This window comes from Parus major, chromosome 26, assembly GCF_001522545.3.
Source record: "Parus major isolate Abel chromosome 26, Parus_major1.1, whole genome shotgun sequence".
Taxonomy (NCBI): domain Eukaryota; kingdom Metazoa; phylum Chordata; class Aves; order Passeriformes; family Paridae; genus Parus; species Parus major.
This window is the reverse complement of record NC_031795.1, coordinates 3,190,848-3,216,958: the sequence shown is the minus strand read 5'-3', so window position 1 is coordinate 3,216,958 and position 26,111 is coordinate 3,190,848. Positions and strand designations below refer to the sequence as shown.

The 26,111-nt window shown below is 49.3% G+C and overlaps 1 protein-coding gene across 4 annotated transcripts; it reads left to right on the top strand.

The window, feature by feature from the left end:
* UHRF1BP1 (UHRF1 binding protein 1) lies at positions 1-25,972 on the top strand. 4 transcript variants are annotated; one of them, XM_015650795.3, is made up of 22 exons: positions 1-116; positions 11,326-11,488; positions 12,250-12,288; positions 12,735-12,826; positions 13,012-13,201; positions 13,359-13,499; positions 14,049-14,219; positions 14,742-14,919; positions 15,255-15,341; positions 15,472-15,636; positions 16,102-16,244; positions 17,749-17,890; positions 18,357-18,550; positions 18,803-20,343; positions 20,553-20,749; positions 21,216-21,367; positions 21,457-21,604; positions 22,539-22,810; positions 23,147-23,255; positions 23,567-23,682; positions 24,100-24,271; positions 25,126-25,972. In XM_015650795.3, the coding sequence occupies exons 1-21, from the start codon at positions 73-75 to the stop codon at positions 24,223-24,225; spliced, it is 4,410 nt and encodes a 1,469-aa protein (XP_015506281.1). In that variant the 5' UTR covers positions 1-72; the 3' UTR covers positions 24,226-24,271; positions 25,126-25,972. The 4 variants fall into 4 exon arrangements, with proteins under 4 accessions (XP_015506281.1, XP_015506280.1, XP_015506279.1 ...); XM_015650794.3 differs by having other exon boundaries at positions 24,100-25,972; XM_015650793.3 differs by lacking the exon at positions 25,126-25,972 and having other exon boundaries at positions 23,567-24,218.
* The last annotated feature ends 139 nt before the right edge of the window (positions 25,973-26,111 follow it).

Below are 26,111 nucleotides of genomic sequence, written 5' to 3'. Positions count from 1 at the left end.
GGGGCGGGCGGTGCGGAGCGGGCGGTCCGCGATGGGGTCCCGCCGCCCGCGGGCCTGACCCGCCGGCCCGGCATGGCGGGCATCATCAAGAAGCAGATCCTGAAGCACCTCTCCCGGTGAGGCTCCCGCTCCTCTTCCTCCTTTTCCTCCTCATCCTCCTCGTCGTCCTCGTCCTCCTCCCGGGGGGCTGCGGGGGACGAGGGCCCGGGCCTGGGGGTTTGGGCAGCGCTGGTGGGGAACTGCCTGGCCCGGGGGGGCTGAGGGGCTGTTCGGGCTGGGGAGCCGCCGGGCCGGGGAAGTGTCTGAGGGTCAGGGGGTGTCCGAGGACCGTGGGGACTCTGGTGTCCGAGGGCAGCGGGCCCAGCGTGCCCGGAGTTGGCCCTGCCCCGTCCCCAGAGTCGGAGCCCTGCGAACCCGGCCGGTGCCCGGTGTCGGCGCCCGGCGCGGCCCGGCCGTGCCGGCTCTGGGCCGCGGGCAGCGGCAGTGGAAGTTCGGGAGGCGAGAGGGGAACACGAACAGCGCCGGGGCGGCACCGGCTCTAGGGGGTGTTGGCGTTGTATTCCGACATTTTCAGTGAAGTTTATCCAAGGCGCTGCGAGGGGCGTTGAGGAAAAGCGGATGGTCCCTGCGTGAGGCTCTGCCGGTAAATGCAGCTGCGGCCGCGGCTCTGCCGCTGCTCGGGGCGGGCCTTGAGCGCATAGCGGTGCCTCAGTTTCCCTTCACGGCGACAAAAGAGCTGCCTGTGTTACCTCATGGCTGCGGGCACGACCTCGCTCTGCATCGCTGCGGGATCAGGGGAGCGTGAAGAGGAAGGCGCCGTGCCTGTGAGGGTGCAGGTGAGGGCACAGCGCTTGTCCTCTGTGCTTTCTGAGCAGCTCCTGTCCATCCCTGCTGCTGGACACGCTCAGAGTGAGGGGTCTGAAGTGACCTGTGAGGGCTGCGTGATGGGGTCAGTACTGCTGTGATGCACGAATGCTAGCCCTCTGAGGTGGATCCTGGGAATGATCATCCCCACACACCCTGAGTAGGCAGTGCAGGACTGTCTTAGAGTCACCAATTGCTCCGTGCTCCAGCTCTCTCGGCACTGTCCCGAAGGAGGAGTGATGGAGCTACTACTGGAGCTCCTCTGGGTGTTGGTTTAAATGGATTTCTACGAGGCCTGACATCTCAAGCTTCTGAGATTTCTGTCTCATTCACCTCACAAAGGTGTGTTGTGGTCAGCACAGATTCAGCCTCCTGTTAAGGAGGCACTGAAGTATTGTATAGCATGGAGAGGTGGTTGAGAGCACTTCTTGACAGAGGGTGAAACCAGGCTTTATCCTGAGTGCTGCTCCTGTGGGTGTTTTTCTTTCTCTTTCTTTACATAAATACAATTTTGCCGGTGCTTTTGCTTAATTTTGCATTTCAGTCTCTCCTTACCACTGCTGCAGCATATTCTTACCCAAAGTGCCCCTTTTTCCCTCAGATCGGGCCAGTTCTTAGTGTTCATCTGTGTATCCTTTGGGCGGTTCCAAGGAGAACAAGGAGTCTCAAAACATTCAGCATCTCTGCCTGTTTTCCTACTAGCTGGACTTTGTTGTTTGGGTGATTACTCTGATCCTGCCCCTCACTTGCACAAGGATTGTGGATCTTTGCAGAAATGCAGTTTGAACCCAGTTTAATGGTGTATAAAAAAGATTAAGTTTTTTTGTTCCCTCGAAATACCTCATCTTCACCCTCCCTTTGGGTTTTCTTTCAGCCACGCTCATTTGCCTGGAAGAATTTTGCTACTGAATCATTAATCTGCCTTTATTTTCTGCTCACATTTGCATATGAAATAATTCCTTGTTCTTTTTGTTGTGTCTCCACTCGGAGTCCTTTCTGCACGGGGGTGTGGTTTTGTCCCTCTTCTATGTGGAAATTTGTAAGAAAACGGTCAGGAGAGGCAGCTGGACCAGGGAAACATGAACAGGGTGTTCCACCTGACCGTTCCTGTGATCTCACATCATGTGTGTGTGGGATGGCTGTGGTGGTCATGGCAGGGATTGGTACAGCTGGGCTTTGCCCAGTTGTGAAGGTATTTGAGAAGGCTCAGCCTTGTGTTGTGCTTCAGCAGCTTAAATTCCTAGAGCAGGAGAACCTAAAAACTTGCGGAGCTTTCACCATCTGTGCCTTTCACTCCTTTGTCCTATATTTAGCTTGGAAAAGCAAACAGATGAGGTGGTTTCAGTTCTTGCTGCTTGCGGGCGGGCACAGGGCTGCAGTGCTGGGGAGTGTTTGGAACCCAATCAGGGGCTCCCTCAGAGCTGCCTGGGCATTGGCTGCTGGCTCTGAGCATGATTGTGTTTCCCAGCCTGTAATTATTCATGGAATCACATCTAATGCTTTAAAATAAAATCAGTGATCTGCCTTTACCTTTTCCTGGCCTTATTTGAAAGTAGCTGCTTCTTGTCTTTTTGTTTTAACCACTGTTGGTGTAGCTGCAGCAGATCCAAGTTCTCAGGATGTGACAAAGGCCCTGTTTATCCACAAGCCAAACTGCCTCAACTTCATGTTCTACTTTGGGATTTTGAATTCTCAGCACTGCAGTGGAAATCCTTGCCAAAATGGCTTTTATTTAATTTTGTTGGAGAGTTTTATCCCCTGCTGCCTATAACAGCTGCTTTGTGACGTTTTCTTTTGGGACACGTGTTGAAGCTTGTGAGCCTGTGGAGTAACAAGCACACAGGACATGGCTTCCAGAGGAAATGCAACGTGCAGTCCTGCTGGGAAGAAATAAAAGCTGGTGTCGGCAGAGGAGCTGTACTGGGGTTTGGGGGTAGGTCTGAACACAGGGGAAGGAGACCACAAATGGTGTCTCACTCTGACAGGGACCCCAGAGAACTGCAGCTGAGGAGTAACTTTGTGGAAGTAGGGTGGAAAGGGAGCAGAGGAGAAATGAGAGAGGAGTTAACAACAGCAGATGTGTTACCAGAGAGGAAAACCTGTGTGGAAAACGAGAGCTGTTTGCAGAGGAGAGTGCAGAGCATATATCACTGGTGTAGGCAGACGTGTAACAGATGTGCAGCACAGAAATGAGTGGATAGCAGGTTGTGGACTTGGAAGCGGTCCTCAGCATAGGATGGAGCCACCTTTTCAGGTAAGTGAGATAGGCTTTAGAAACAGAATTAAAAATACTGGTAGAGAACAAAGCAGGGGAGCAGCATGTGCAAGGTGTAATACTGAGGTGCTTATCAGGGCAGCTCAGGTACTCAGCAAGGAGAAACAGCATTGTGTAGCTCTCAGAAATGGTGCTGCACCTCAGTGGAGGAGGAATGGAGGAGTGCTTCTTCAGTCCAAGGGTTAGACCTCGCATCCCTTTTTTCCCAAGTAAGGTGTCTGACTCCTGCCCTCTCTCATTTGCAGTTGATGGGTAAGTGAAGTGACCAGGCATGCTCATGGTGTGGCTTTGGTTTGTCCTAGACCCGGTTGGCAGCAGGGATGTGTGGGTGTGGAAGCGTGTGCTGTGCTGAGCTCCTGGGGGCTGTTGTTTCCTAACTTGGATGTGAGCATCTCAGAACCTTCCTAGCCCTGAAGATGCTTTTGGCATTACCCCTTCTGTACGGTTGTGCTGCTTCTGTGTCAGTCAGCACAAAGAGCTGAGAGCTGGCTCCCAGACCCAGCACTGCACTGTGTGTGAGTCCTGCCTGTTCTGCAGTTGGCCGTGGAGCTGTCTGGGAGTCCTTGTTTAGGACTGGGACTCCTCCCTGTCCATCCCCACCATCAGAGACTGGCACTCACTCAGGTTGAAGCGGGGCAGAGAAAGGCCTTTGCAGCTGTTGTCTTCCTGCCAAGGTGTGAGAGACTCCCTGGGGTCAGGATGGCAGAAATGAGATATGCTATTTCAAAGGGACCCATCCCTCTCCTCAGAAAAGGTGGGCAGGTGAGACAGAGCAGTTCTTCCACCTAGAAGATGGGATTTGTTCTGTGCCATTCAGGAATCATTAGAGTGGGCTCTGTGGCTTGCACCAGGCAAGTCAGGCCATGTCAACAGCTCTGCCTTTGTCCAGCACACGAATGTGGGGAATTCACTGAGTTTAAAGTGCACTTTTACCCCTCAGCTTAGATTTCTTGCCCAAATGCTGCAGTCTGGGAACTGCTGTAAGAGAACAGACCCTGAATTCCTGCTCTGTTTGCCTCTCCCTTGCCCTGAAGTGTTTTGCAGCATCGCTGCGTGTTCAAGCACTGCGCTGCAGCTGTGCCCTTGCTGCAGTCACAGGATGGCACATGCAGCTCGTGAGGGCTGTGGGACACCCTTGAGTCAGGAAAAGCTACCACCAATAAGAGAGATTTGCTTGCTACCAACCCTCCAGGCTTCTCCCAGTTTCCTGACCTTGATTATAAATTACCTGGAAGCAATTTAGTGAGCATGGTGGGTAAGGAGGAAACCAAAGAAATTGCATCTGGGAATGGCCTGAGGAAGCTACAGAATCTCAAGTGATTTAGGCAGCAAAACCTCTGACCAGCTTTTCAGTTTTGGCTTTAGCTGCTTTAATATCCTCTTCCGGTGATCAGGGAAATTTCTGTGATGATCTCTAAGATGATCATTTGCCTAAAATAGCTGTTGCAGCAATGGGAAGGAAGTACATGAAACCACAGAGCTGCCAGCTGTTAAATGCTGATAAAAACCGTTACTTTTCCATCTCCACAGCATCCTGCTCCTGCAGTTCAGCATGTGCTGTTCAGCCAGGTAATGGTTCCTTTGGTGCCCCAGCACCCAGGGTGGATCCAGAGCATGAAGCAGTTTTTGGCAGGACTTTATGAGGCAGTTTATGAGGAAGGAGCTCTCTCAGGTCCCAGCACCAAACCCCTGGTCATGAGCTTGTCTCTAAGTTCTTACATGCTGTGCCCAGCAAAGCATGTAAGGCTGGACGTAAACCCTTTTTACTCAGTGTTTTAGTTTGAAAATATCTTATTTTCCCAGTACATTTTGATGGCTTCTTTTACTCTTAAAAATTCTAATGTAGAGGAATTATTGATGGCAAGGCAGAACCCCAAGCTATTATGGGTAAACTTGCGCACATCTGCCTCTTTGTTCAAGACAGGGTGGGGAAAAGGAATGGGCACAGACAGGACGTGGCATTTTCTCTTCACACAGTCTAAAGTCTTCCCTTGTAAAGTCATGGTTGCTGTGCTGCACTTTGCTGGGAGAACCAAGTGATCAGTTTTATGGAGCTGCTGGGTGCAAAGTGTTTCCAACCACTTCTCCTCGGCTCCAGACGCATATGTGCCGTTTCTGGAATGCTAAATAGACCCTTGTTGCAGCAGAGGTAAATTACCCTTGAGTAGCTCAGGAGGAAAGTGTGGCTTTTCACTGCAGCTCTGGGCTTGCAAAGCCCTGTGCTGACCCTGTGGAACCTCTCCTGAGCCTTTCAGCCTCACTGATGGAAGGGGGCTGTTAAAGGGGCTCTTTTTATTTCTCCTGGACTCCCTGAGCCCTTGCCTCCCCTGCAGCTGCTCAGTTGAGTCGGAATTAGGTAATAACCTGCTTGTTTCTGCACACTGGAAAGGAAAATGATTACAGGACAAAGAAGTAGAGCTTTGGACTAGTGCTTGTATTTATTAGGTTTCTTTCCTGCTTTCTTTCATCTGTTATTTGCTTGAGGATTTGGGAAATTCCCTGGCAAGTTTTGAGGGTTTGCATTCTGAATTTGTTGAGAGTGTGGGGCAGCTGGCATTTAAACTTTACTGAGTGTTCAGGCAAGGAAATAGCAAAGCAGCTTCTCAGCGAAGGTGGAGTTCAGGCCCTGGCAGAGACTCGGCCTCTTCTCCTCTCAGATGAGTTCCTGGTTTGCTTTCCAGGGCTCACAGTACCCAGTGAAGTGCTGATGGGTGTGAAGCAAGGAGCCTCTCAGCATTCAGAACGCTCTAGAGAAATATTTGTTGAGGAAGGAAAGTGCCCTTGGTGCCAAGGGAGGCTGCAGCCTTCTGGGAGGAGTGAGCTGGAATTCTGCTCTGTGTAATGATTCGGTCTCGTGCCTCATCTCCTTGGAAATGCTGATTTTAACTTGGAATTTAATTCCTAAGCCTTCCTTTAGCTTCATTGTGTTGCAGGAGGTAACACAGAGCCAAGACAACTGATTACTTCTCAGGATGTTTTGTGTTTGGCTTTGGGTGGCTGAGAGGCCCAGCCTTTCATTCACTGCAGTTGAAGCCTGGAAAAACAGAAAGCTGATAATGGAAAGCCACCAACAGTGGCATGTGTGTAAAAGGACACCAGATGTGCCTAAATCCACCCTGATAAGGAGTGTGGGACGGGCTGGTACCTCCTTACATGGAAACTGTTTGACCTGTAACCCAAGCAGGGTGAATTTCTCAGGCTGATTGTCCACTTGGGAAGGTGTTCCTGCCTCCCAGGATATCTGGGGTACACAGAGCTGTACACAGTTGAGGAGATGATTAGAAATTATAAATGAGATGATTATAAATATAAATTATAAAGGTGCTTTGTCTTCTTGACAATGGGGCAGTTTGGTGTAGATCGGATTCCTTTAAACTCTAAATGGCTTTGTGCTAAGAGGGTGTGATACCAACTCCATCTCATACTGTGCAATTATTAGTCCCATCCTCTGCTAATTCAGCGAGTTTCTCTTCCTCCTGTACAACTCTGCAGAGCAGCTCTGTGCCCACTCTCAGACAGAGTGGTCCCTGCTAACACCGAAAGTTCGAGGAGGTAAAATGGCTTTTCTTCCTGAAAAAGCTTTTAGTTCTTCCTGTGCATTTTCAAGGCAGCTATTTTTTCCCTTTTTACAGAAGTTTTGATTACTTGCCCAGTTTTATTTCCTTCAAAATTATTTTTAAGTTCATCCTCAGTCATGTGTGCTGCACTTAAAACTTCTGCTGCTGCCTTCATTGAGAGCAGCCCTGATTTGGAAAGTCACTCACCTTTCCTTTTAGCAGTCATGAACCTTTTGTTATAGTAAACATACTCTTTGGCTTCTAAGATAAGAGGTTTAATTTGAGGTGAAATGTCACGTCACAGAGATGTTTGGATTGTAAAAGATCTTCCTAAGGAAGATGGAAATCCCACTAAAAGCCCTGTCCAAAACCAGACCAAGCAAGACTTTAAAAGATTTTTGGGAAGGAGCAAATCTGCGTTGGTCAGAATACGGTTGTTAGGGTTTTTTTTGCTCATGTCCAATTCCTGTCAGAGTTGCTTAAGTAACATATTTGTATTCCAAATCAAAGCAGAAAATCCTGATCTGTTTTCTTGCTGTGACCCTCGTGGAGGCAAAAACTCCAGTGGCTCCTGGGCTGGTTTTCCACTGAGCTGATCAGTTCCTCCTGTTTGCCTTACCTATGTTTGGAGAGACTTTCCAGCTGCTCCCTGCAGCTGTGGCTGGTGTCACAGGCCATGCACTTCCTTCTGCCAAGAGATTTTGCTTGTCATTAAGCAAAATCAAGGTCACTGGTGTACAGCTAATTAGCTCCCCCATATAATAGCCATAGTGACAAAGGTATTAATAGAAATGCTCTTGTGGAGCTGAGGCTGTGTACAACAGCCATTGATGGCTGCAGGACTGCAGGGGGGAGGCTGAGGTAGAAGCTGAGTGTTTGAGAAGAAGGTTCCTGATCCATGTGGCAGCAGGGTAATGAGACAGTGGTCTGAGAAGTTTTATGATTTCAGATGTCTTCTGACATTATCTGTCCATGCATTTGCTCAGTTGGAGACAGTGTGGCGAGACAGTTAAAAATGTGAACATAAATTTATTTATTATTCTAGCCTGGCTTTGGGCCAGCAGTCAGATTTACCCAAATTTCTCTTGCAGTCAAGTGTATTTGTGGCCTCTGGATATGCAGGCTGAGAAATTGGGCAGTTGTTTTCAGTAGTGACATCATGTTTTGATATATATTCAAGCTGATGATTGAGCAAATAGATTTTCAGGGTTGACTTTTGTCAGAGTAATCCCAGCAGGCTCAAAAGGAGTGCTGCCCTGTGAGTTTACTGGCTTGACTTCTGATAGAGCTGCCAAAAAAAAAAAAAAAGGGCAAATATCCTCTGGTGTTAGTTTTCCCAATAGCTACCATTTTCATTCAGCTTTCCCTAAGCCAGCAGCCGTGCTGCCAAGGACATTGCTGTGGGTGAGTGTGAATGGAGAGAGCCTGCCAGAAAGCATCTGACACGTTCTGCTCTCACTGCTTTTCCTCTCCTAGCACTGACCAGAGCAGCTCCTTGCAGGCAACAGCAGAGACCTGGCATCTGTGAACTTTGTGTTCTCAGGAACTCTCACCTGAGGCCTCCTGTGCCCTGTCTGATATGTGGGTGGTGAAGTGACTCAAGTGTGGAGTTTATTCCAGTGGGAGATCTGGCATTCCTGTACAGGGCAGCAGCTGAAAGCTGGACAACATATCCTGAGAAATTTGGGCTGTGGTTTAAAAGTAAGAATCTCTTTCCATTTGAGATTTATTTTTTTCCAAAACCTCCAGCTTCTGTTGTGCCATCATAGGTGGGGGGGTCCCTAAGCTCTGCTTTGGGGGTGGAATGGCACATTTTGGCACATCTGGAATGCCCCATGAAAGGATTCTTAGATGGAGTCTGGTATCACTGGAGGTGAGTTTTGTACCTGCTCAGCAGGATCTCTGCAGCCTTCCCCAGAAGATGGTGATAAAGAGTTGCTTGGTTTGACTAGATCAATTTCATACCTCATTCTACACTGTGTCGTGTTTCACAGCTTTACTTCTTCCACGGTGTGCTGGTATTTTTGATACACCCACACACGAAAGGAAAGTGACGCCCTGGTTCAGACACATGCTTGTGTTGCCCATAATCAAAAGAAAAATAACCCTTTTGTTAGGATAGTAAAGTAAAAAGCAGACCTTTGTTTGGAAGCTTCCAGGTGTCCCAGTGGTGATGGGAGCACCCGGAATTGAATTTCTACAATTTTATAACATTAATTAATTAGGATATCTAAAGGTAGGATGTAAGAGAATCTCCTATCAATAGGAGATTCAGTTGCCACGGTCACCCACCCCTGGGTCAGCCCCTTGGAGTTGGTCCAAGGGCTTCTCTGCCCCCATTTCTAGCTATGCCTTATTGTAGGTCCCCTCCTTGGAATAAGAGTAAACAATATTTCAGGAATGTGGTTAGAAGGTCAGCATATTGTTCGAAAATCTAGGGGGAAAGGGTAGGAAAAGTACTGGAGCTACAGCCATGCATTAGCAATCTACAAAGCTACAAATATATGAAAAATATATAAAAAGCTTAAGCATCATTCCCCCCCTTTAGAACCTTGATATAGAATTATAGGTGACACTTTTCCTCTGCATTACCAGCTGAAAGCAGCTTCTCCTCTGAGCACTCTTATCCTGGGATGAGGCTCCCAGCACAGGGATGATCCTTCAGTGCAGGTGTGAGAAAGCTCAGCCAGTGGGAGCTGATCACTGCCCATGCCAGCTTTTGAGCTTAAGCGCTGGGTATTACCTACCTGTCCATGTTGTGTTTGGTTTATTCTTAGTATCCAATACCAAGTAGACATGGTGACATCAGCTTTCAGCAGAACTGGTTCTCTGACACAACACAAGGGTGCTCCTGGATTGCCTTTAGAGGTGTTTGCTCTAATTTTCAGCCATGTCTGGGTTTGTGGGTGCTCAGAGCAGGACTCGAGGCCCAAATCATATGGATTCTCAGTGCTCCCTGCCAGTGGAGCAGCTGTTGGAGCACAGTCTGGAATTTTCAGTTTCTTGGTATGGATGCTGAAAAGCCAGGTTAACCTCAGCCACCTCCCTGGGCATGTTCAAACAAGAAGCCTTTAGTTAAAGGGAGTGACAAATTTGAAGGGAATGTGCAGCCTGGCAGGTGTTGTAAACTTGGTCTGAGCTGTGAGTGTGTCCCCTGGGCTCAGGGCAGGGAGGGGACAGTAGGGCACAGGAGCTGTCTGCAGGGGAAGAACAGCAGTGGCAAAGTCACAGCTGTGCGCTGCCCTCCCCTTCCAGCAGTGCTACATCTGTAGCACAGGCTTGACACCAACGTCTCAACACGTCTGTCAGACTTTCTCTTCCAACAAAACGTTTGATTTGGAAAGGCCCTTTTACCCCTGGAAACCCTGGCTGATGGCTCAGCTGCTGCTCCAGTGCCTCAGCCAGGTTTGTGCTACACCCTGAGTTCCTACAGCAGCTGCAGCAGCTGCGTCCTGGCAGTGTGGCTCTGGTTCCTCCTCTCCTCCTTGAGCTGTGGCTGTTCCAGAATCCCCTCATGCCCATCCCAGAGGAGTCCCCACACTCTGGGTGCAGGGGCAGAGCGAGCAGGGCAGCATGTGACTGGGAACCTGCTCCTGCTTATGACGACAATAGGAGCTTTCTTTCATCCTGCTTTCTGGACCACTGTACAGAGTGAGAATTAGCGTTGGCATGGAGGAATGTGTGAAGTAAGCCCTGGATTCAGCGGTGGGAAAATTGTCTGGCAGGAACTCTTCACGTTTGAATCTGGTGACGTTGGAGTGCAGCCCCCTGCTCCTGTGGTGGCAGCTCCTGCACAGGAGTGAGGTTTGATGGAGACAGGAGGGGTTCTGCTGCCACAGAGGGGTTCTCTGACATGGAGAAGTGTTCCTAACACTTGTACAGCCTCTGTGATCTGCTGCCCTCTGAACTGGCTCATCTGGGGCCACTCTGGTTTTAATGAAGTCAGAGGCTCTTGAGCAGTCCTGCTGCAAGCATTTCATCCACAACACTGAAACTGCGGGCACGTGAGGGATATGAAGGGCTGCACATAGGGGAGGTGAAACACTGGCCGCCCTGGGGAGGAGGAATTTCAAGCAGAGAAAACAGGGGAAGGAGCTGGGGCAGTCTCTGGGAGGGGAGTTGCTGTTTGGCCCTGCTGGCCAGAGAGCAAGCTGGGCTGCAATGGTGGTATTAAAAAGAGACAGCCACAAAAGTCATTCATTAATTATCTTTTGCTTTCCTGAGTGAAAAGGATCTAGAGAATTAAACTTTCCCCCGCTGACATGGCAATTCTGAGAGGAGTAAAACTGCTGAGCTGTTGGAGTTTGGCTTTGGTTTTCTTAGGTTTTGTCCTGGAGCAGTTTTGCTGGTTTCTGGGATCCAGAGCATTAGAAGGAATTTTTCAGTTTCTCAAACCTGAATTTAGTTTAAAACAAAACAAAAAAAATCCTCCAAATGTCAAAACATCTCTGATGTTTGTTTTTTTTTTTTTCCAAAGTGACCAAATTGCCTTGGGTTTAAAAATATCAGAAAGGGTTTAACAAAACAGCAAACAAACTCCAGTATTAAAATAGCTCTGAAATGCTCCTGCAGTCTCACCACCAGCTTTGCTGGGGGCTGTTTTCAAGTTTTCTCTTTCCTCCCTTACAGGTTTACCAAGAATCTTTCTCCAGACAAAATCAACCTGAGCACACTGAAAGGTCAGGGGCAGCTGACCAACCTGGAGCTGGATGAGGAGGTGCTGCAGAATGTGCTGGAGCTGCCCACCTGGCTCGCCATTACCCGGGTCTACTGCAACAAGGCCTCCATCAGGGTGAGCAGAGGCAACTTTAAATGGATGAAGTTACCCATTTACAGGCAGAATTGCTGAGATTGTGCATGGGCTTGCACTTTGCACGCTGAACGCTTACAAATTCTTCTTCCTTGTGTCTTTTAGAGCAAAAAATTGTGGTTTTTTAGTTGTTATAAGCTGCCAGGTTGTTTAATTGCACATGGTACTAACCACTGTTGCATTACATGAACTCAAAAGTTTTAAGGACATCAAAGAGACTTTCTATAAAAGAAATATGATTCTAGTCTGCCAAGTGACAGTAAAAATGAGTCTGTCTTACTCATCTGATGTGCTCTGTTTTTAGAGTCAGATCTGCTCAGTTTAGTAACAAACATTTGTTCTCCCTCCTACAAGAACTGCAGAGTGAACGTTGCTGTATGAAAATAAAATGGAGCTTTTTGGTTTGTGCGCAGTCTTCAAAAGAGTTGTGTGACTTCCAGTAACAGCAGCAGTTAGTTGTAAACTCTTGAAGGCCAGGAATGCTCCCCATAGCAGAATTTGACCTGCAGAATATCTGTCACTCCTGGTGATATATAAGATCCAAAAGCTCAGCTGGGTTTGTAGATCTGGTGTCTGGAATTTTGTTTCCCTTGTCTGTGTCTCTGTTTGACCCGGAGACAGTGAGACATTGCGGACATTTTCAGACAAACGGGGTTCAAAGTTAGGGCTGAGAAGGTTTCCTGCAATTTCTGAAACTTTCCAATGCAAAGATCACTCTGATAACCTCAACTTTATTGTTTCAGATCCAGTGGACGAAGCTGAAAACACACCCAATCTGCCTGGTAATGTTGCCTCTCTTGTCTTCTTTCCTTCCTTTCTCCCTTGTTCCTTCCTTCTTCTTTTCTTCCTCACTCTTTTAAATCTCTTCTACTTGAGAAAAATTCTGGAGAGGGAAACCATCAAGTGCTCAAATTTTCTTTGGAACTGAATCCAGGCCCTTAGTCATGAGTGCCCTCCCATGTGTCCCTCATTTCACTGCAGGATGGAGGCAGATGAGCTCTCAGGGAAGTCCAGGGCAAGCCTGTGCCTGTTTTATGTTTGTTTTCCCCTCTACCAGGTTTCAGGTTACCCACTGACACTGATGGTGTGAGAGCTTTAACACATGAGACTCCTGGAGCATTGAGACTCCAGAACTGGTTGTCCCTGCCCTGGAATCTCACCCTAGGGCTGGTGGACTGAGCTTGAGGCTCGGTGTGGTGTTCATGGCTCCCATGTTGTGTCTCTGCAGTACCTGGACAAAGTGGAGGTAGAGATGAGGACGTGTGAGGAGCCTCGGCCGCCCAATGGACAGTCCCCCATCGCTCTTGCTGCTGGACAGAGGTCAGACCCCGAGCCCTGCAGCTTCTCCCTGACATCCTGCTGGGGTGTGGGGGCTGTTCTCCTTGATTCACCACTGGCCTGCCTGCTCTTGGGTTTAAGTGCCTTTGGTGTTGCTTATAAACCTCTCTGTGTGAGCCTTACCTCTGCCAGGCCTCTTGTGACATGGGGGGATCTTCTCTTTGCAGTGAATATGGCTTTGCTGAGAAGGTCGTGGAGGGGATGTTTATTGTTGTTAATTCCATCACCATCAAGATTCACTCCAAGGCCTTTCACGCTTCTTTTGAGCTGTGGCAGCTCCAGGGCTACAGTGTCAACCCCAACTGGCAGCAGAGTGACCTGCGCCTCACCCGCATCACAGACCCGCAGAGGGGAGAGGTGGGGCCTTGGTTTTGTACTGGGATCACAGAAGAAAAGTATGATGAATGATTTTTCCTTGTTTCATTTCATGTCTTCTGAGTGTTTTGGGTCTTTTCTTTTAAGCCTTGAAGTTGTGAAAATCTCAGGATTTTCCTGTTTTGCTCCTCCTGGGCAGGTTCTGACGTTCAAGGAGCTCACCTGGCAGACCCTGCGGATAGAGGCAGACGCCACAGACAATGGTGACCAGGATCCTATTACTACTCCTCTGAGACTCATCACCAACCAGGGGAGGATCCAGATCTCTCTCAAGAGAAGGGTGAGAGTTTCCTCCATGCTTTGCAGGATGTGGTCTCATTGCCTGGTGCAGAGATGATGCATATTTCCTCCCACAGTCCTCAACAACCCTTCTCTCCCTTCAGAAATGTTGAGCCCAAACTGATGTATCTCTCCATGTTTTCTGTCAGAGACAGCTGTGTTCTTACCAAATGTCAAAGCAGTTTCTTTCCCAGGGGAGGATCTCGTGGATGGAATGAGCTTTTCAGTCTGTTCAAACATCCCAAGGAGAGCTGTCATCTCCTTACTGGGAGTTGAAAGCTGGCAGCCTGATTTTTAGCTGTCAGTGGAAATGTGATGATTTAAAAAAAAAAAAAAAAAAAAAAAAAAGAATTAAACAGTGAGCAATTTGTCTCCTACAGAGGAGGTGGTTGTGACTACTTTCCATGTGAGAGGAGGTGCTGTGGATGTGCACCAGATAACATCTCTCAGAGGAGTTTCACAGCAGCCTCCCTTCTTTTTGCTTCTGTGTTTTATGAAGACTACGTGGAGGAAACTTTTGAAGTCCCTAACTCCTTCCTTGCTGTTTCAGACCAAAGATTGCAACGTGGTGGCCTCCAAGCTGATGTTTCTGCTGGATGACCTGCTCTGGGTGCTGACAGACTCTCAGCTGAAAGCAATGATGAAATATGCTGAGTCTCTGAGTGAAGCCATGGAGAAATCTGCTCAGCAGAGGAAAAGCCTGGCACCAGAGTCTGTACAGGTGAATGAGTTTGGATATTGGTCTGTCAGGGAAGATGACAGTTTCTGTTTGTGTGGCATCTGGCCCATATTCATGGCATTTTCCTTGATGGGAACTCGTCAGGTCAGGGCTGCTCTGGGGTAGTGAGGTGACCAAATGAGTGGGATTCATTGCCAATAAAATACATTTTCCAGGTCAAGGATGAGGGAAGAGGAGATTTCTGCTGGAGTTGGAAGCTCCAGGGAAGCAGGGATGCACATGGAGTGCAGTGAGGTTGCACAGGAGGAATGGGGAATATTTGGCCATTTTTGCTAAGGAATCTTAAAACGTCTTCCAAGAGAAGTGCATGCAGCTGGTGGAGCCACAGACAAAGGGTTTCGCTTATGAGAGCATAGGAAATGCTCCAGATGCTGAGAATCCCAATTCAGTCCTATAAACCAATGCCTTACAGGCTGGAAGATTCACATGAGTTGATTAATTACACTATAACCTCTGTGTTTTCCCTCTCTCTGAGTTCTCACTGAGCTTGTTCCTCTGCCACAGATCACCCCGCCTGCTCCCAGTGCCCAGCAGTCCTGGGCTCAGCCCTTTGGAGCCAGCCCCAATGCCAGCAGCATCGGGCAGTACTTCGACAAGCACGACATGAAGGAGTCCTCCTACCACCTGCTCATCTCCCGCCTGGACCTGCACATCTGTGACGACAGCCACGCCCGGGAGTCAGGTCAGGAGAAGAAAAACAGCAGCAGAGATAAAACAACAGCCAAGGCAGTGATTTTCTGTCTGGAAGAGGGTTGGGAAGTACTGGGGCTTTGCAGTTTGGGATTTGAGTTTCCAGGCCTGGTTCTTACCATATAAACCGTTGAGCAGTTGATTGAGGTGTCCTTTTCCTTGCCTAGGACAAGATTTTGGTGCAGATTCCTAAAGATGGTACCTTAATCCTGGCTGTGGTGTCAGTTAATCAGTGGTGGCAATCAGAGCAATGTGGTTCTGAATTCTCCTGGATCAGGGCTGGGATTGCAGAACTGACCATGCTTTCCTCTGCTCTGTTCTTCACAGGTGCTTTGAAGCACGGGATGCTGGGTGGTGCCATCCAGCTGACCTTCAGGAGGATGGCTTTTGATTATTATCCTTTCCACAGGGCAGGTAGGGAGTCTGTGACCTCACAGCCTGAGGAGGGGGATAAAAAGGAGTTTAAAGAACTGTTCTGTGATTGCAGGCTGGACTGGAAGAAAGAAACCACATTTTTAAAGCTGAGATGTTTGCTTTTCTGCAGGAGATGCCTGCAAGCATTGGGTGAGGTACAGTGAAGCAATGGAGACTCGGGGGCAGTGGGCAAAGAAGTTGGTCAGTGAATTTCAAAGCAAGATGGAGAAGCTTTATGAAGAAACAGACCTTGTGTTTGCCAGGGCTCCACTTTCCCCTTTCAAACAGAAACCAGGTAATGGTATTTGATAAAACCAGTGAAGCAGGAGGTGGTACCAATATCGCTTCATCCAGCAAAATCTTCAGTTGCCTGTCCCCAGCTGAGCAGGCTGGTTTGTTGGTGCAGGAATGCATAGCACTCTAAAAATCATAAATATAATGGCAAAGGAAAGTGTCTGGGAGAGCACTGCAGCAAGGATAGACAGGCTGCAGCGGATTATTGTTGAGTTTCTTATAAGATACAAGGATGAAATTACATACTTAAGACCTGCCTTAGAAAGGTGTTCTCTGGCCACAGAACAGACTCACCTTTCACAATGTTCTTCCTTCAAAAGTCCTGAATGTTTCTCCTGCCCAGCTGTGTTCATTCGTTTCTAATTTTGGGGCTGTTAGTTCTGCTCAGTAAGCACAGAGGTGTCAGTACTGATGGTGCAAAGAAGGTGACTAAAACCCTGCTGGTTCTGCCTTTCTGTCCCCACAGACCCTCCCCAGAGTCCCCAGAAGAGCCCCCCAGAGAAGGGCCGGGCTCCTCCCACGAGTCTCCCACGGCTCCGGCACCCGCCTTGGCACCGGCTGCGCTCCAGCTGCCTGGTAGTGCGGGTGGATGACCTGGATGTGCACCAGGTAGGAACCTCAGCACTGTCTGCAGATGGTAATGGCACTTCTAAAAATGAAAGTAAATGATTCAAGATATGACTGGAAGAATCATGCAAATCCTGCAACATCCAAAACACTGCCCAAGAGAACCTAAATGCCGTTATGATGTTGCCTGTAAAACTTTTAACCCAAGAGTGAACTGCTGATAGTTTTCATGTTCAGAGGGGTAACTTTTCTCTAAAAAATCCTTTTTCTGTTTCTGTTTCTGCTGCATCTCTTCTGTATTTTTCTTTTTATTCTTGGATTTCTCAGCCTCCTTTGGACTGAATTCTTTTGGGATCCTTCCTTGTGGGGAGCCCTGCTTATCTCAGTTCTTATGATTCTAAGAAAACTCCTCAGCTCATTAGAATCTTGTTTCTCGTGTTTATTAACAGGTCAACACAAAACTTAACAGGTCTCTCCAGGCTGGCTACACAAGGTTAATCTTTGCAATCTGGTACATTTCTTTCTTCTGATGGTACAAACAAGGCTTTGTGGCACACTTTGTGTCTGATGCACAGAATGGCCCCGAAATACGCAGTTCTTTTATCTTTATACCTATTTTTACCCAATTAACAATAGACACGTATATTATTTTTCTTAATGACCCAATGACACATCACCTCTGTGCTGCACTGTGGCATTCTCTATCCAATCACTTACTATTACCCAAAAACCTCTAGGAGAAGAACATGAAGAAGAAAGAAAAAGGGACAAGGGTTAGGGTTAGGTTAGGTTACAACACTGTAAATCCTCCATCTTGTCTCCTGTTCTCTAAACTAACTTTTTCACCCAGTGATTAAAAAAAACTTTCTAATCTACACACACTTTTAGCTTTTTCTATCTAACTTTAACATTTGTTTTCATGAATTTCATATTATATGAAACTCAGTGTTTTTCTGGATCTTATAACTAAGTACCAGAAACAAGGAGGGCACACACTCTGTATTCCAAACTCCAAGAAGAGGGAGCTGTATAACCACAGGTTCTGCCCTCTGTTCCTGTCTAAGCATACACCAAGCATTAGGCAGGCCCAGTGTAAAATATTTCATGCCTTTGAGAAGTTAGTGAGGATGTGGATTTTTGACAGAGAAGTCTCACCTCAGGCTTTCTGCCCTGGATCAGGCCCTGCATCCATGTGCCCATCCAAGAGCTGCTTTTGCTCTTTGCAGCACCAGATACTATGATGGTCTTGCCAATGTGCTGATATTGCAGACAGCTGTAACAGATTTCTGTTCTGTTTGCTCATGTCACCTAATTCTGCTGGTCACAGCTCTTACTAGCAGTGACAGGAGACACAAAGAACTAAATTCCCTCAAAGGAGAGGAGTTGGCAATATCAGCAGGTAGAAGAAAATTACATTTTTGCTTGAAAGCAGTGTATGTTTGATGTGCAAATGAGGCAGATTGAATACAGGCAACTGTGGGGTCACTGGGACACTTGGGTTTGCCAAGTCTGAGTTCTGCACAACTGCATTTCATTCTGTTTTCAGGTCTCTACAGCTGGGCAGCAAAGTAAGAAACCCTCCACCTTGCTTTCCTGTAGTAGAAAAATCTTCAAACTCCCTGATCAGGTCTCTGCAATCCATATTGAATTCACAGAATATTACTTCCCAGACAATCAGGACTTTCCAGGTAATACATCAAGGTTAGCACCTTCTTTCACAAGTTTCTTAAAGAGTCATCAATGGTCTAGATGTGTTAACCCTCTTAGATATTCTCTGCCCACTGTTGTTTAGTTTTCTGATGTTTGCCATCCCAATTTTTTTTTTTTTTTGCCTTTGGGAAGGTGGTATGGAGTTTGTGCACAGTGTGGAAACAGAGCTGTGCTTGCAGGAAGGAGTTGCAGCAGCTGCTGTTTGCCCAGTTCCTGGGGCTCAGCCTTACTGAGAGCCCTGGAGCAGGGCCATGGGGTGCTCTGGGTGATGTCCCAATGGGTCACCTCATTCCTCTGGGTGCAGCACAGTTGCTCCCCTTCCGAGATGTGTCTACCAGGGGTGATGAAGCCCTGCATTGGTACTGTCAGTGCAGGTTCTGCACTGACTGAGCTGCAGAGTGCCCAAGCGGCCTTTCCTGCTGTCATTAATCTGTTTCCTTCTAGTTCCATGCCCAAACCTGTACATGCAGCTGAACGGCCTGATGCTCACCCTGGACACACCGAGTGTGCTCTGGATAAACCTCTTCTGCCTGGATCTGTGTCGCAGCCTGGAGCAGTTCAAAGCTACCTACAAGCTGGAGGACTCAGGCAAGCGGGATGAGCACGTGGATGTCCGGCTGGATGGCTTCAGGCTGAAGGTACCATTCTTTTCCTTCCTTTCCCAGTCTTCAGTGTTGTCTCTGTGAAAGGAACATGAGACCAGGGCATAGCTGGAGTTCATAACAAGGAGATAAACCTGCTGCCTTCCTCTGACTTTGCTCTGTCTGCCACTTGTGTTGGCTTTGTCTGGTCTGTGGGCAGTAGAGCTGGTGCTGGAGTTCTCATCCAGAATAAACCTCTGCTATTCCTTCCTCACCTCGTCCCTTGTCATGTCTCTCTTCCCCCTGCAGGTCAGCATCCCTGTGGATAAGAAAGTCACAGAGCACCGGGACCGGCCGCAGGCCCTGTGTGTTTGCATGTCAGAGGTGACAGCCACCAACACCCGCCACGCTCCCTCCTGCAGCTGCCAGGACCTCCAGAGCCTCTTCCGTAAATTCACGGGGTCAGAGTTCTTCCACTCCGGCTATGCCAAGTTCCCACGGGCGCAGGATAGGTTCAGCCTCCTGCACACCCTGTTCCTGCGCCACGCCTACCAGGTGGATGACAGACCACTGAGGCACCCAGGCTTTCCCCAGCTGCCTCACAAAACCTCTGCCTCTGAGGATCTGTGGTCTCTGAATTTCAGTGAGCTCTCCCTGGGCTTTGAGGGAGCCGAAAGCTCCAAGGGCAGAGCCCTTAGCTTTGTTGACCCTTTTCCCCTTTCCATATGGGCCTGCCTGCCCAAGAGGTGGAGGCAGGCTCAGATATCTAAACGACAGGAACTGGCCACCTCTGAGGTGAAAATCAAGCCTTCTGCCAGTTTTAGCAACCACTCCAAGAACATCAGCCTCTCCAGAGAACACAGTGTTTGTCAAAGATCAAAGACTGACCAGGATCTGAAGAATATCTATAAGGCTCCAGACACGATGGATGTCTTGGGAGAATCTGACTGCGAAGTTGATGATGGAGTAGGCAGTAAGGAGCTGGAAGCTTCTGCTGATATCCATGTGCTCGTGTCCTCCTCTGTCCATGTCAAAGTTCGCCTCAACCACTACCAGTACTTGGTGCTGCTCAGGATGAAGGAAGTTCTGCAAACACTACAGGAGCAGCTGGCCCAAGATACCCAGGAAATTACTGGGTCTCCTTTAGATCCCATGTCTGCATGTGTGGGAGTTATGTTCCACAGTGCTGAGGTGGCCCTGCTCATGACCCCTGCTCCAGGGTGTGTCATGGAACCCAGATCCCTGGATTCAGATACAACCAGCCTGATTGAGTCTGAGCTCTCACCCTCAGACAGCAAGGAGGGGCTGGCAGCTGAGGAGCAGGAGCTGAAATCAGAGAGCAGTTCGGAGAAGGGCTTAGGCAGCACTTCAGAGCTCCCAGAGGACAGTGGGATGCAGGATATGGGTGCCAGTGTCCCGCAGGAGAGGCTCCCGAGATCCGCCAGCGACGGAGCCCTGAGCGCAGCTCCCCGCGGTAAGGGCGCAGAGCAGAAAGGTCTGATAGAGGAAGCACACGAAGCTGTGGAAGCCCTGGCTGCAGAAGGACCAACAGAGACCAGCAGCCACCCTCAGAGCCCCCCTGCTCTCCCTTCCAGCCCAGCCTCGGACACGCAGCCCTCGGGCAGAGGAGGCACCGCCCTCAATGGCCAGGCAGAGCTCATCCCACTGCGGAACATCGAGGTGGAGCTCTCCAGTGCACTGCACATCACCAAGGATGCCACAAAGGAAGCTCTGCACATGACCATGGACCTCACCAAGGAGGCCATGTCCCTCACCAAGGATGCCCTGAGCCTGAGCCGGGACAAGATGACCTCCACCATGCAGAGAATGCTGTCACTGCCCCCAGCCAGGTGAGCAGGCCAGGCTCCTGGGCTGCAGGAGGGGAAGACAGAGGCCAGCTTTCTTTCCATTTTGTTTAGATTGGAGATGGGTTAAATGTTCATCTCTTGGGGCTGTTCTGAGGGTACTGAAATCTGACTTGCAAATGGTCAGAGACCAACCCAATCTGCAGGCTCAGCTGCCTGCCTTTATCACTGGCTTTTGTTGGGTTTTTCTGTAGGGATTCTGTGCCCAAAGCAGAGGAAGGAGCAGTGACCCCAGGCGGGGCAGGCAGCAGCCGAATGCGTTTCTTCTCCATGAAAAGGACCTCATCCCAGCATTCCTTTGACACCACATCCGTGGATGGGAGTGGCCCTGAGGACGGGCTGTCCGTGGACAGTGATGGCAGTGATGGCTTCGTGATGCTCACAGACTCTGGTAAAGCCCTTGGCTTTTTCTCATCTCACAGGGGTGATAACTTTGTGCCACAGACAACTCATCCATGCTGTGTTCCTATGGAATCACTTTTGCAGCTCCTTGTCTTTGAAATTCTTAAGGAGTTGTCTCACAGTGGCTCTTTCTGCTTTTGAAGGTGCCTTTTCTTTGAGAGGAGGAGGGTAAATCAGTGTGGGGTGACCCTGCACATCCCAGTGGTGTCCTGAGGGCTGTAGGGGCTGTGATGTGCTAGTGAGGGCACCTTGCCCAGAGCATTTAGGAGGGCTGGTTGGATTTTGGGCACTCTGGACATCTTTCTCTTCAACTCTGTGATGCTTAAACTCATCTGAAGAGCTGGAGAGAGCTCTCCAGAGGATGGTACCTTCAGAGAGGCTGGACTCAGGCAGGTGCTGACATCAGGACTTCCAGAAAAAGAAATGGAATTGAATTGTTGTTGCTTCCATTTCAGAACCCAGCCTGGACCCTCTTTCTTCAGGGCAGCTTCCCCAGGCCCACAATGACACGGGCAGCAGAAGCAGCCTGGTGGCAGAGGACGAGGGTGGAGCGTCACCTGAGGTGAACAGCTCCACGTCCCAGAGTGAAGACCCCAGTCTGCAGCTGGTCAGTAACTGGCACTAGGATTCTGTCCCTGAGGGGCTCTGGAAGCGAGGTGTTTGCTGTAACCAGTGAGCTCTTGGTGGCTGTTCCAGGTGTCTGTTCTCGTGCTGAAGATGAATGATGTGAACTGTGCAATAGAAGTACAAGGAGATGATTTGTCTGTGGCTTTACAAGTGATGAACATGGTTCCAGAGCAGCTGAACAATGTTGGCATGTGGCAGTTCCTGCGTGGCTACGTGGGTAAGATGCTGCTCTGGGACTCAGCTGCACTGTTAGAAGTGGCTTTTATACCAGCCTCCCTCAGGGAATATTCCATTAACTGGGGCCTCAGTGTTTAGGGTGGTTACACCCTAACAACTCATGTGTGAGGGTTCAGATCTGGCATTTGAAAGATGTTTCCCAAGTGCCTACACAGTCAGGCTCTGTGGTGCCTAGTAATCATTGACTGGGATTTTTTAAATTGCTGCTAGGATGCATGAAAAGAGTGAATAAAGCAATCCAGGGAAACCATGAAGTTATTCCTGCTCTGAGAAAAATACTTTTGGTCTACAGTACTTCCTCTAAATTTGAGTTAAAAAAAAACCCAAAAAACCAAGCCAAACCTAAAAACAATCAACTATCCCCCCAACGCCCCATAAAATGTAACCGAAACAAAACTAAAAGTAGCTCCAACCCTAAAGCTGAAGTGAAAGCGTGAGTAGTTTCCAGGCTGCTGTTCCTGCCTTTCCCAGTCCTGCCAGTGGCCATGGTGAAGCAAAGGGATGAGGAAAGACTGGCCAGCTCTGGAGAGTGAACCAGGACACTGGGTTAGCTGTGGGGGCAGAGTTGGGACACTGTGGAGGACAGAGCTGGGACAGTTCTGGGGGGCAGAGTTGGGGTAGCTCTGGAAAGTGAATGAGGCATTGGCCAGGTCCTGCACATGCAAAACAGGGGCCAGTTTTAAAGTGAGGTGAGAAAGGGATGTGCCTGGGACCTTAAATGGTCCAGCTCCAGTGCCAGTTCAGTGGTGTGGGCTCTTAGTCCTTTGAAATTTGGATTTCTGTCATGTGAGGGATGATGTCAGACCAAGGTCACTCGGCTGCTTTTGGACTGAAATGGGTTTTCCATGATGCGCCGTCTGAGCTGATATCTGATCACTGGTGTCCTGTTGTGCAGCGAGATCTCTCTGCCCCAGCTCTAGGAGATCCAGGTGTGGAGAAGCCTGCTAGCCCTGAGCCCAGGCAGCCCCATCCCGAGGTGTGCCTGCGCCTGGAGTCGGGTCCATGCGCAGCCGCTCACTCGCCACTGGCTGAGCGCAACGGCTTCCTCCGGGTGCTGCTCCACAGCCGCTCCACAGAGCTCTGCATGTCCTGCCTCACCAGCCTGGGACCCTTCCTCGAGGATGAAATCATCCCAGAGGTGATCCCCATGGAGATAGAGGTGGTGGATGCCAAAATCACGTTGAAGGTGAGAGATTCCCCCCAGGGCAGAGCTCACTCACAGCATTCCACTTGGGAAGGGATGCTGTGGGATTGCTGGGGGCCTCTGTAGAGCTTCTCTTTTCCTGAGACTGTTTGGTTTTGCTTCTGAAAGCTGCCCTAGGGATGAATGAGGAACACAAGGGAAGTGTGTACCTGTACACCCTGTTCATAAAGCCAGGCCTTTCCCTAGAGTGGACTCACCCCTGTGAGTCTGATGGTGCTGCTGGTCAGGAATGCTGCTCCTGAGGATGCTGCAGGCAAGGGAAGTCCTTTCAAGAGCTGTCACAGCTGCTCATCCCTTCTGTGCTTCATGTTTCTCCAGGATGACAGCCCCCCAGTGTACCCCACCTCCCCTGGCCCTGTCCCAATCACCTTGGCAATGGATCACGTCGTGGTGAGGCGCAGGGATGACGGCATCTTCTATCTCACAGGTCAGTAACTTGCTGCTGGGAAGGATGGGCTCTGAGGAGGGATCAGTCCTTGTGTGTGTTTCCTGCTGTGGGAGCAGTTCCTGCCTCTCTCTGGTGTGAGAATTCGTGTCTGATGTTTCCTTAAGCATACACATACTGGATCCATTATTACCTTTTAGTTTCTCTATTTTAAAAGGGGAAAGAGAATTTTATTTCCCTGTATAAAAAGAGGGGGGGGGAAAGGAGGAAAGAAATGAATCAAAGTTACTTTTTTGTTCTGAGAGCTCTGTTGTATGAATGTCCACACCTGAGTGGGTTCTGTTGCTTTCCAGCTTCCCAGAGGAAGGACTCAGTGAAACAGGAAAAACCTGTGTCAGTCCCTGAGGAGCAGAAGACCCCATCAGAGTCTGTTTCACCAGCCCCAGCAGGAGGAGCACATGGGCTGCAGGTGAGTCACTGCTGCCTGTTGCTATCTGGACAACAGAGAGCTGGAAATTCTCTTTTGCCTTCATGTGTTTGCAGTCCTGGGCAGGTGTGGGGAGCTGCAGGAAGGGAGTACCCTGAGGAGCAGCCTGGGCCTCCTCCTATGAGTGTTTTGAGGAGTGAGAGCACCTTGCCCAGCCTGAACTCACTTGTTCTCTTTCAGAATCTGGTTAGGGATTGTTTTCTGATTGGCTCCATCTTCCCCACTGTGTCCAGTTCCAGTTACAAAAACAGGACTTGAGAGGTTCCCAAAAAGAGTTCTGTTGGTGTGGTTGTGTATCACTGGATAATTCATCCCAAAAGCTCCTGCTTTGGTTTTCTGTGGAGCAGCTTACTGTGTACCTTGAAGACTTCTGCCTTGCTCTGTGCCTGTCTCTTGCAGCTCAAGCAAGTGCCAGAGTTGCAAAGGGAGCTCCAGACCATGAAACTGGCCCTGGCAGAAGCCAACATGGACAAGGCTCGCCTTCTTCAGGAGATCAGGAAGTACAACCCCCTGTTCCAGCTCTGACAGCACCGGCACTGCCGGGGACAGGGGACCAGCACCAGCAGGGCAGGTTTGGTCATTTTGCTGCCAAATGGGTCCAGCTCCAGGGCTGAAAGCAGCTGTGACTGCAGAGGACTGGGGAGAGGGAGGGAGGGGGCCTGGCTGAGACAAATCAGAAGAATGAGGAGGAGTTTGCTCTCTTCTGGCCTGGGAGTGCTGCACTGAGCCAGGGCATGGTCAGCCCACAGACACCAGATCAGATGTTGGGGGACACCCCATGTCTCCTCATCTGTGGGTGGCTTTCAGATTCATCTCCATCTGGAGATGGTCCATGTTGGGGTTTCTGCTTCTTTTACCCTTCCTTGTTGTGTTCTTGCCCAGCTGTGCTCACCAGGGGCCACAGCAGGAGCAGGTTGATCGCTTCAGCACCTGGGCAGTGACAGGACAGGGGTGGCAGAAGGGTCAGGGCTCTCCTAGGAGAGCAGGGCTGCCATCACCTGGAAATAGAGATGGGATTTCCCACTATGGAATGAGGGCACACAGCTCACTATTCCACAAGAGGGTCAAGATAGTACGGAAATTTCTTCAGATTCCCTTTTCCACCAATAATTCCTTGTGTAGAAATGGATGCAGTGTACAAGACTTAGTCCAGTTTATTCCCACTTAATCCCAGTGTTCAGCTCTATTGAAGCAGGCATTAATTCCTTACCAGGCACTGTTTAAATTCCAAGTTTACTATCAAAGAACAGGGTGAGGGAGGTTGGTTAAGTCTCAGGAGATGACCTAGGTGATTTTTGGGATGCACCCTGTCCTCAGTTCTTTGTGTTCCCCAGCTCTTGAGTTCCCCAGTGGGGAGGGGGAGCAGCCGTAGCTGCTGAGGAAGGAGCTGTGGGGTTTTCAGCACTGGGTGGTATCTTTCAGCAGGGCTGAGTGGCACCAGAAGCACCTGCCAGCCCTGATCCCAAAAGGAAAACACTGGAACACAGCTGTGTGGAGCAGCTCTGTGTGAGCATTGCTGAGAACTGCCCAGAGCCTGCAAGCAGAAGTTGGATTTTGTCTCACCAAACCTTTGTGCAGCTCCCTCTCCCTGTGGGGAGCAAGAGCTCTGAGAACTTCTTGCCTGAGGTGGAATGCCACAGTATTCCTGCTTTTTTTTCATTAATTGCTTGAAAATGGGAGGTTTCTCTCTTCTGCTTTTTCAAGTTTTCCTATCATTTTGTGTGAGTATGGGAAGGGTGTGCCAAGGGTTTTCCCAGCCCTGCTGCCCACCTGCAGGGTCCCACAGCTCCTCCCATGTGTGCAGGCAGAGCACAGCTGGGGCCAAGTTGTTTACAGCAAATTCCTTGCTCCAGCAACTTCAGTCAGTGGGTTTTGTTGAAGAATTCAAGCATTTCCTTTGCTCTGAAGAATCAGAAAAAAGGACTGTAACCCAAAATCCACACACATGGGAGGACAAAACCTCTTGGATCCCCACAGATTGTAAATATCAAAGTTTACTTTGTGGAGCCTCTTATTTAAGGATTCTTCCTCTGTTCCAGGGAGAGCCCAGGGAGTCCTGCCCAGCACAGGTGCTGTGGGAGAGCACGTGACCTCAGCACCTCTCATAGTCAGGGTCAGGAGAAACTCCCAGGGCCCCTGGAAGGGGACAGAGGAGATGTGCAAGTCTGAACTTGAATTTTAGGCAGTATTGCAACTTTGCTGCAGTTTGTTTCCACTGATGCATTTATTGGTTCTGTGAACCACCAGCAAAATTAAATTCATTAACCTCCTTCCATGTTTGGGCCTCTTTTCTTGCTTTTCCCTCCCCCTCCCTTCCCAATGCTGCTGTTTTAAGGGCAGCTCCTGGATTTGGAACACTGAATTTGGAAGCACAGTTGAGCCATGACTGCAGATGTCCCAGCTCCCAGCAC